At 36.7% G+C, this 11,547-nt stretch overlaps 1 protein-coding gene across 1 annotated transcript; it reads left to right on the forward strand.

Annotated features, from left to right (window-relative positions):
• The first annotated feature begins 2,962 nt into the window (after positions 1-2,962).
• Positions 2,963-3,337, forward strand: LOC133075714 (large ribosomal subunit protein eL31-like). The gene has a single exon (XM_061170060.1). The coding sequence runs from the start codon at positions 2,963-2,965 to the stop codon at positions 3,335-3,337; it is 375 nt and encodes a 124-aa protein (XP_061026043.1).
• Positions 3,338-11,547: the final 8,210 nt, after the last annotated feature.

Below are 11,547 nucleotides of genomic sequence, written 5' to 3' on the forward strand. Positions count from 1 at the left end.
GATCATAAATAAATAGATTCAAAAATAGAAACTAGTTTGAGAAATAGTAAATAAGGGTCTTGTTTCTATTTCAAAAGTTGATTTCTTAACATCACACTGTTTCTCCCCTATACTGAGTTTACTTTTTTGCTAAAACATTTGTTTCTTTCAGAGGGCAGACCCTGGCACCTAACTATCTGAGTGTGTACTTGGATTTCCCCACTTAGAGAAACTGTAAACCTTAGGCAAGTTACTTAAGGTTTATCAGCTTTGCTTTCTTTATTTCTTAGATTGTGATAATAGGAATAATGCCTACTTTTTAATAAGGTATGAAGAAGCAAATGAGCAAATGCATGCAAAGTGCCATGGTGATTAGTATATAATGATTAATAAATGTTAGTTCCTATTAATATAGGTCCTAGGTCCAGCTAAGTTCAATACTTTAATGTAAGTACTACAAAGGGAGCCTTATGAAACAACAGATATTAAGATCCCATAATTATCAGAGAATCTTCGGTTCCCATTTCCTTCAATATTTTGAAATATTCCTTCAAAATATTTACACCTTTTTACAGTGTAATATTTTTCATCAAGAAAAGAAACAATGGGGAATTCTCTGGTGGTCCAGTGGTTAGGACTCTGTGCTTTCACTGTCGAGGGCCTGGGTTCAACCCCTGGTTGGGGAACTAAGATCCCACAAGACACAACCAAAAAGAAAAAGAAAAAAGAAAAAAAACAATGCTAGCCTAAACTGGGAAATGTTTCTAAAATATAATACTGCCTTATTCCTCAGACCATTTCATATAAACAGTAAAGAAAAGAGATGTTTAGGAAAGTCCAACTTTTAACATCTCCCAATATGTATTGATCAAAGAACTTACAAAGAATAAAGTAATGATTGTAAAGTATAATAAATTATCTGATTAGGAAGTAGAGAATGCTTTAGTAACATGAAAATAGGGGCACTACATCCAAGGTGGGCTGCCTGGGCCAGGGGAAATTTAGGGAAAACTTTATAAAGTAAGTAAAATTTAAGGTAGGACCTACAAATGTATAGGAAAGAACTAGATAAAGTGAGTGGTGGGAGTGAAACTTATAGGTAGGTGTGAGATTGAAAGTTCAGGCAGAAAACAACATATGTGAAGACTTAGAGGTAAGAATATATGGAATCTCAGGAGAACTCAATGAATTTCCATCTTGCTGGAGTGGAGAGATGGATGTGGGGTGATATTGTTGAAGTGGGTTGAAGTTGGGGTAAGAGTTGAAGTGGGAAAAAAGAAACGGGCTCAAATAAAATACATATGTTCAAGAGTTTGGACAATATCCTAAGGGCAATAACCTAGCAATAATTTGAATTTTATAAAGAGGGAATACTGAAGACAGGGAACAGACAGGAATGAATTACAAAACAGAGTCGGCAAGATCAGGTAAGAGGTGGAAGCAATAATCCAGAAAAGGGATGAGGATGGGATGAGGGAGTAATGGGTCATGATGCTAGGAATGGAGAGAAACATTGGGTGGGCCAAAAAGTGCCTTCAGGCACATTTTGAAGTAAAATTTTTTTTTTAATTTTATTTTTTAAGTAAAAATAAAAGACACACTTTTCATTTTCACCAAGAACTTTATTGAACAATGAATTCACCTTTTTGTTCCACTATCTTCTGCCATTTTTCAGGCAACTTCATAATTCCGTCTTCCCAAAACTTTTTATCTTTTTGAGCAAAGAACGGTTCTGGTGCCTTTTACAGTCTTCCAGGAAATTGAAATTTTTTCCATTAAGAGAATTTTTTAAAGACTGAAATAAATAGAAATCCAAAGGTGCAATGTCTGGTGAATACGGCAGATGAATCAGAACTTCCCAGACAGGCTGTAATAGTTTTTGCCTGGTCGTCAAAGAAACATGTGGTCTTGCATTATCCTGATGGAAGGTTATGCACTTTCTGTTGACTAATTCTGGACGTTTATCATCAAGTGCCACTTTCAGTTGGTCTAACTGGGAGCAGTACTTGTTGGAATTAATCGTTTGGTTTTCCGGAAGGAGCTCATAATAGGGAACTCCCTTCCAATCCCACCATATACACATCACCTTCTTTGGATGAAGACCAGCCTTTGGTGTGGTTGATGGTGGTTCATTTTGCTTGCCCCATGATCTCTTCCATTTCACATTGTTGTACAGTATCCACTTTTCATAGCCCATCACAAGTTGTTTTAAAAATGGAACGTTTTCAATATGTTTCAATAGAGAATCGGATGTGGAAATATGGTCAAGAAGGTTTTTTTTCTCTTAACTTACGTGGAACCAAAACATCAAAGCGATTAACATAACCAACCTGGTTCAAATGATTTTCAATGCTTGACTTAGACATTTTGAGTATGTTGGCTATCTCCTGCATGTTATAACATTGATTGATCTCAATTAATGTCTCCATTTGATTGCTATCAACTTCAAGTGGTCTACTGACCATGGAGCATTGTCCAGCGAGAAATCTCCAGCACGAAACTTCCAAACCACTTTGACATGTTTGATCAGTCACAGCACCTTCTCCATACAGTGCAGGAATCTTTTTTTGCGTTTTTACCTTTCTTGAAATCAGTTGCATTTTTACCTTTCTTGAAATAATAAAGCATAATATGCCAGAAATGTTGCTTTTCTTCTTCCATCTTTGATATTAAAATGGCTACATAAAAATTCACCAATTTTGATAAGTCTTTTTTTAAATGCATGCTGATATGACAGCTGTCACATACAATCTAACAAAATTGTTTCAAATGAAGTTAAAGATAATTAAGTGCTACTAGAGCCATCTTACGGAAAAAAACAAATGAACATTTTGGCCCACCCAATAGATTTGATGGCTATTTGGAAGGATGGAAGGCTAGGAGGCTGTGGTCATCTCTGTGATCCTGCTTATATGTTATCAGAAGCAGAGAAGATCCTCCCACAATCCCTTGCTCTCTTTCTTTCCAACCCCGGCATGGCAGGATGGCTCTCGCAAAGAAGGGTGGCGAGAAGAAGGGTCGGTCCACCATCAATGAGGTGGTGACCAAAGAATACGCTATCAACATTCACAAGCACATCCAAGGAGTGGGTTTCAAGAAGCGTGCCCCTCGGGCACTCAAAAAAATCTGGAAATTTGCCATGAAGGAGATGGGAACTCCAGATTTACACATTGACACCAGGCTCAAGAAAGCTGTCTGGGCCAAAGGAATAAGAAATGTCCCATACCATATCTGTGTGCAGTTGTCCAGAAAGTGTAATGAAGATGAAGATTCACCAAACAAGCTCTATATGTTGGTTACCTATGTACCTGTCCCCACTTTCAAAAATCTACAGATAGTTAGTGTGGATGAGAATTAACTGCTGATTGTTCAATAAAGTTATAGAACAAAATTAAAAAAAAGAAGCAGAGACGACTCAAGGAATAAGGTTCAGGATGGGGTTATGGGAGTAAATGGCTGAACTGGAATGGGAAAAATACTCCATGTAGATGAAAATGTCAAGAAATTGAGGATCAGGATATCGGTAAAACAGAAGTCACCCAAAATAGTAGAAGAGCCTAGTGAGAAGAGAAAGATTACCAGTCACGTGCTATTTTGTCTTTAAAAATTAATGCAGAAAGAGTAATTAAAACATCAGTGGTTGAGAACAAAGAAAAAGGAAAGGTTATAGTCTTATACCATTAGCCTCCAAGGCATGTAGAAGTCTAAACATTCCTAGAGGATTACGGTATGAATATGAGAGAGTATGAAGCAAGGAGGACACCTAGTGTATCTTTCCAATTCTGGGGAAAGGAAGGGATAAAACAGTGAGGCTGCTTCACTTGAGTGGGGAGGTTGTAAATTAGCTCTCATGAGCCCATGGTTTGTTCTGAACACCCATTCCCCTATAACACTCCAACCAATGTGGACAGGCTCATTCTTACAACTTGTTTTGTCCATCTGTCATTATGCAAGATTGGAGATGAAGGGAGTAAAAGAACTGAAGGGCAGTTTGTTGCAAATGGGTCTCCCGATGGTCTAGTGGGAGCATAGGGAGGATCAACTCCTTGCCTTGCTCTTCGCTAGCTCTCAATTTTGGACATTCTTGAACTTTATATTAAACATTAACCTTAATAAGACATTGTACAACTCAAGGTTCATTCCATCTCAAGACTCCCAGCATCTTATTCTGGTTCTAGTATTGTACTTGCATCATTTCAGGTCCCATTCTTCTACCCCTGCAGTGTCCCCTCTTCCTGCTCCTCTATGTAACAGATTTCCTCATTTCATGCAACAGTCTTCTAACTTAGTTCCTTCTTGTTTTGAGTTCAGGGTAGATTTTGTATGTAAGAAAGACTTCACAGAGTTTTATGATTTATTTTAAATTTAACTTTCTGAAGTTACAAATTCAAAACCCTTGTCAGGTACTTAAGTTCAGTTAGCAAATTCTATTCAACGTATAAGTCTAGAAAAACCATAATCTTTATAAAGGGACTTTGAATACTACTTCAAATATTTTAAACAGAATTTATAAATAGAATATATTTTAGATTCATTTTAAGCATTTCAGTTTTCTGAGAAAAAGCCTTCTCAAGTATTAGGGATTTTTATAAATCCAAGAAATTAACTTATAAATATGTTACAGTTGAAGTTTGTATAAATGTTCATAACATATTGTACATAAACTTAGCACGATTTCAGCTTACATCACCATTCTGAATCAATTACCCAATAACGTTTTAAATTGGGTTTACGAGGCTGTCACTCAAACTTGCCAAATTCTATTAAATTTCACATATACAAAAAATGATGTATAGATTCTATCCTAAGATAAAAATATCTAATTTACTTCTCTTAAAAATATCTCTGTACTTTATTCTAATTCCACCTAGAGCTGAAAGATGCATAAACACACTAAGAAACATACACACTAGACAGAGGTGACATATGGCCAGAAATTTTGGCTGGTCATGATCTCTGGACTTCAGAAATCCAGTTCAATTTCCATAGTTGAAACTAAGTCAAATATCATCCCAAATATTTTTGAATTTTGTCTATTATTATTTTACTGAGTGAATTCTTGTTAGCAACCCTGATCAGACAGACTAGACTCTATTTGGAGTTGTTATATTAATAATTACATAATACCATGAGGGATATGATCCTATGATCATACAGCCCTGACTCCTTGTTACACATGTATAATCACCTGACCCTTCTCTCATGCAAGTCAGTCTGTAGCTTCCACAATGGGGGATAACTAAGATTGGATTTTGCACTTATTTGTCTTTTGACAAACATACTCAAGTCTTTTAAACAAATACTAAAGATATGTGTGCTTAATAAAATAGTAAAATAAAATATCCTTCTGACTACTGCTAAAGATTGTTGAACTCAATAGTATCCTGCACTTATTCCATTTTTCTTATTTTCAGAACCATACAACTCTTATGAATATTAACATTTAACTCACCCATTTCTATGACCAAAGCCATGTATGGTCAATAAGTTGATAACTTACAGATGGTTTTCTTTCCATCCAAAACTCTTTTCTTAAACCCTGGCCCTCTGCTGAATAACGTAGTCAATATTTCCACTTGGATGCCTTTCAGTACCTCAAATAAAATTTATCCAAAACTGAACTCATTACCCTTGTCTTTATCTTGCCACTTCTAGGGTTCCCAATTCAATAAATGTCACTACTATTCCTCAAATTGCTCAAGACAGGAACCTAATAGCGATGCATGACACATCGTTTCTGCTCTACTCGCGCATAATGAATCACTTGTCAATGCTACCCCTTAACCATATTTTAAATCTCCAGTTTTCTCTCTCTTCCTATTTAAAATGATCTCTCTGCCTTAACTTTTGATTCTTGCAAATCATACCTCTCAAAGTATCAAATACTCTTTTAAAAAGATTATAATAGCCCTGCACTGGATTGCAAAAATTTTCCCCTGCCATTGAAAGTTGGAATCTATTTTTCCATCCCTTGAATTTGGGTTCGTTATGTGACTTACTCTGGCCAATGGGACATTAGCAAGCATACCAATAGCAGAGTCTTGCAAAGTTGTTACACATTGGAGCTTGCTTCTCATAGGTCATTCAGGACTTCCACCACCAGGTGAGAAAGCTCAGTTTAGTCTGCTGGAAGGTCAAGGGACATTTGAGACAAGCCATCCCAGTGCAGACTTTCCACAGTCACCTGCCTCTAGCCAACACAGCAGCTAACCGAAGATGCATAGTTAAAACCAGCTAAGACCTGGAAAAAAAGCTACCCTGCTGAGACCAACCCAAATTGCCAGCCCACGGAGTTGTGAGCTAATTAAATAATTGTTGTTTGAACCCACTAAGTTGTGGGATGGCTTGTTTCTCATTAAAAGCTTAACGATATAAGTCCCTTGATTAAAACTTATCAGTCACTTCCTATTTACCCTTTAAAATACATTGCAGACTTTTGGAAGAAGAGGAGATAGAGCACAGAGATGAAAAAGTACTTAAAAATAAAGGCTGAAAAATTCTCAAATTTGGCAACAGACATAAACCTAAAGATTTGAGGTGAGCAAACTCCAAATGGCATAAAACCCAAGGAATTCTATACTTTTATAAAACATCATAGTCAAACTTCTGAAAACTTAAGACAAAGAAAAAGTCTTGAAAGCAGTGAAAAAGAAATGACATGTTACCTATAGAGGGAACATAATTGAATGACAGAGGACTTTTCATTAGAAAACATGTAAGTCAGAAGGAAGTGATCTAACACTTTTCAAGTCTGAAAGAGAACTGGCAGCCCAGTGTACAGTGTCCAGTTAGCATATCCTCCAGGAGTGAGGGGAAAAATCAAAACATTCTTAGATGAAGGTAAATTAAAAGAATCTTTCACCAGCAGACCTTTATCCTATAAGAATGGCTAAAGAAAGCTCTCTAAACAGAAAAGAAACAAGTGAAGGAGTTTTGGAATATCAAAGGAAAAAAAACAACATAGTAAGCAAAAATATGGCTAAATACAAAATATTCTTCTTATCGTGAGTCTTCTAAATTGTTTTAAGGGTGACCCCAAAATTAAAATGCTTTTGATATGGTTCTAAAAGTCTATAGAGAAACTGTTTATATTTAATAAATATTATTTGATAAATAATATTTATTAAATATAAACATATAAATGAATATAAATATACAAGTACAATATACAAAATATATACATTTATTATAATGAATATAATTATAAATATTATAAATGTAGGATGGTAAGGAGATGCAGAGGGAGATGAGGTTTGTATACTTTTTGTTGTTGATTTGGTTTTTTTTTTGAAGCTTATTTAATTAAATAAGAAAAGACATAAAATATAATATTAATGAAAAAGTAGGACAATTCTCTAGATCAGTATAATTCCAAATTCACATAAATGTAAGACTATTTAATATACTAAAATATTTGAACTGGTTAAATCACAATACTATTGGACTATGATAAGTTATGTACATAAAATGTAATGCCTAGAGCAAGCACTAAGAAAGCTATACAAAGAGATACACTCAAAAACACTTCAGATAAATCAAAATGGTATTCTAAAATATGTTCGTGTAAACCACGGGAGGCAGGAAAATTAAAACAGAGAAACAAAAAGAGAGCCTTTTCAACAAATGGTGTTGGAGTAATTAGACATCTACAGGCAGGAAAAGTAAACCTTGACTTAAGTCTCTCACATGATACAAAAATCAACTCAATATGGATCATGGACTTAAATGGAAAATGTAAGACTATTAAACTTTTAAAAAAAAGGAAAAAAATTTAGTATCTATGGTTAGGCAAAGTGTTCTTAGACTTGACACTAAAAGCATGATCCATAAAAGGAAAAATTAACATTAGACTTTATCAAAATTTTAAATGTTTTGCTCTGTGAAAGACCCTTTTAAGAGATTGAAAAGCCAAGATACGGACTGGGAGAAAAAAAATTGCAGACCACATGTATCTAGAACATAAGAAAACTCTCAAGACACACATTAAAGTAAATAAACTGGGCTTCCCTGGTGGCGCAATGGTTAAGAATCCGCCTGCCATGAAGGGGACACGGGTTCGATCCCTGGTCCAGGAAGATCCCACATGCCGTGGGGTAACTAAGACCGTGCGCCACAACTGCTGAGCCTGCGCTCTAGAGCCTGTGAGCCACAACTACTGAGCCCGCGAGCCACAACTACTGAAGCCCGTGTGCCTAGAGCCCATGCTCTGCAATGAGAGAAGCCACCGCAATGAGAAGCCTGCACACAACAACGAAGAGTAGCCCCCGCTTGCCACAACTATAAACCTCATTTAAAATGGACAAAAGACACAAACAGATATTTCATATACAGATCAAAAATAAGCACATGAAAAGATGTTCAACATCATCAGCCCCTTGGAAGATGCAAATTATAACCACAATGAATTATTTCTATATACCTAAAAAATGACGATGCCAAATGTTGCAGAAGATGTGGAGAAACTGGATCACTCATATATTATTGAAGGGAATGTAAAATAATACAACCCCTCTAGAAAGCGATTTGGCAGTCTTAAAAATAATACACTGTAGGGACTTCCTGGTGGCGCAGTGGATAAGACTCTGTGCTCCCAATGCAGGGGGCCTGGGTTCGATCCCTGGTCAGGGAACTAGATCCCACGTGTATGCCTCAACTAAGAGTTTGCATGCCACAACTAAGGAGCTGGTGAGCCGCAGCTGAGGAGCCCACCTGCCACAACTAAGACCTGGTGCAACCAAATAAATAAATTTTTTTTTAAAAAGATACATTATTACAAAAAAATACACTGTAATACTTCCATACCAAGAAAAATTATTTGGCCATAAGAAAGGAATAAGATATTGATACATGCACAAAATTATGCAGAATATGAAAGGCCAATCACCAGTTATACACTGCATATCCCATTTATGTAGCATTTTTGAAATGCCAACATTTTAGAAGTGGAGACCACATTAGCAGTTCAGAGATGAATGTGGGGGTGGAGCAAGAAGGAAGTAGGTGTGGCTAAAGAAGGCAACATGAGAAATCCTTGTGAGGGAAATACTCTGCATCTTCACTGTATCAATGTCCATACCCTGGTTGTGATACTGTTCTATGGTTACTCAATGTGTAACCGTTGAAGAAACCTGGGCAACAGATATGTGGAATCTGTATTATTTCTTACAACTGCATTTGAATCTGTAATTACCTCAAAACAAAAAGTTTCCTTTGAAAAAACCTTTAGGAAAGCCTAACTCCATGAAGTTCTCTCCTTCTAGCCTCTCGTGTCACTGAATTTCAACTTCCAAGCACTTTGAGCACAAACTATATGATTTACTTTTAAAATTATGGTTTTCCTCAGTGGATAGTAAGCTCTATGAGGGTAGCAGCTATATCCCTCTGCTTACCATTGTACTTTCGGTGTTATGCTTGATGCATAGAAGACCCTCAATAAATATTTATTCTTTGGTTATCAACTGCCATTTCATCAATTTATTATGTCATTAATTTCATTGTCTTATTCCTCTACTCAAAAACATCTCTTTGTCTCTGGATAATGGTCAGACTCTGAGTAATCCAGTGTGATAGAAATTGTTCTCTTTCGGCTGCCTAACAGAGAGCCCTGTTCCTACAAATTTCCTTTTCCCACTATCCCTTCAAATGCAATTTTGATCTTAGTGCCTTTTGCGCCGTTTTTTTTTTTTTCTTTGCACTTTCTGAAATGATTTTAAACCTCCAATCTATTTATGCAAATCCTCCAATCCTTTAAGGCTCAGAACAAATCCCACCTCATCCACAAGACCAGCTTCCACTGATATCTTCCTCAGAGAATTCTGCTACATTATACCGTGAGTTAACATTAGGTGGTTTCTTCCCCTGCTTTCCTGGCTTACTGCTGTCTGTCTCTTCACGGTGACTATGTGGAGAGTATATGAATGACTAGGGAGAGTGCTCATGTCTGAGGATAATGACACATTTATTCAAACAGCTAAACATTAAGAAAGTTTTATTCCTACTTCAGGGTTTTCCCAATCTGCAACAAGTTTCAAGTAAAAAAGAGCTGGGTTTTCTTAAAGATAATTTTCTTTATTAAATACACACTATACTTAAAAGAGCTGGGATTTTTAAGTTTAATTTTTCATCGAAGTATAGTTGATTTACAATGTTTTAGGTGTACAGCAAATTGATTCAGATATATATTATTCTTTTTCACATTCTTTTCCATTATATGTTATTACAAGATATTGAATATAGTTCCCTGTGCTATATAGTAGATCCTTGTTGTTTATCTATTTTATACATAGTAGTGTGTATCTGTTAATTCCATACTCCTAATTTATCCCTCCCTTCCCTCTTTCCCCTTTGGTAGCCATAAGTTTGTTTTCTGTGTCTGTTGTATGTATATATATATATATATACATTTTTAAAAATTTTATTTTATTTAAGTATAACTGTTTTTGCAGCATTTACCACTAGAAGATATGAAGAGGGAATACGGGTATTAGCAGGGTAGGGATGTCAGAGGTTTGTAGAACAGCCTCTGGAGAGCCTTAGACTCTGGTAATTTATCTTTTCTTCCTCCTTTGTGCAGGGGTATGGGTAGAAGAACGTTTAATTATGTTACCCTGTAAAAACTTTCACCACAAGAGAATCTCCCTTGTAGTTTTGGGGTGGTTTCTGAGAAAAGGGCATGGTCCCAATTTATAATCTGTATCTTGATATACACACGACCTGCAGTGATGCCAGGGCTTGGGAGAAGTAATATACAATACTCACCAGGTGACATGATGTATTAGTTATCTATGCAGTTTAAGAAACTACTCTGATACTTGGCACTTATAAAATACACATTTATTATCATAGTTTCTATAGTTCAAAAAGCCAAGCATGGCCTAGCTAGGTATATCTCTGGGTCAAAGTCTCTCATGAGGTGGCAGTCAAGCTGTCAGCTAGGGCTGTAGTCTCTACTAAATATTTGTCATCTCTTCTGGGGTTTGGTCCATTTCCAAGCTTGTTCAGGTGGGCTCTGTTCATTGTGCACTCTTGGATTGAAGGAGATCCCTGCAGGTCCTACACCCTTCACTAACTGTAGACTTGAGTCTTCCCTCAGTTCCTAGACACGTGGACATTTCCGCAGGACTGCCACAGGACCTAGCATTGCATCTGACTTCCCCTAGCGTAAGCAGTCCAAAAAAGAGAGAAAGGGAGACATAGAATGAGAGAGAGAATAGCCCACCCCCTATACCATTCTCAGAAACTGCCCATCACATGGGAATCCTAGTTGGGATGGCATTGACTCCAAGATTTCTAATAAGCTCACAGAAAGCAATAGACAGTAGCTGGCACTTGAACCAGTGTGCTACTCACACAAACGACTTCAGGAAAGCAGAGAGAATCTGTGGCATTTCATAGAGACTTCGCTGCACTGGAGGGCCACAGCAGCTGCCCAGCTGAGGACTTAGGAACTCTGAAATGTTCTACAAGGTAGCCGGCATCATTTGCCTTCGGCACCAGAGGCAATACAGGACAACATGAAAACACCAGATGCCAGAAGCCACAGAGAAATGACATCGAATAAACCATACA

This window comes from Eubalaena glacialis, chromosome 15 (genome assembly GCF_028564815.1).
Source record: "Eubalaena glacialis isolate mEubGla1 chromosome 15, mEubGla1.1.hap2.+ XY, whole genome shotgun sequence".
Taxonomy (NCBI): Eukaryota; Metazoa; Chordata; class Mammalia; order Artiodactyla; family Balaenidae; genus Eubalaena; species Eubalaena glacialis.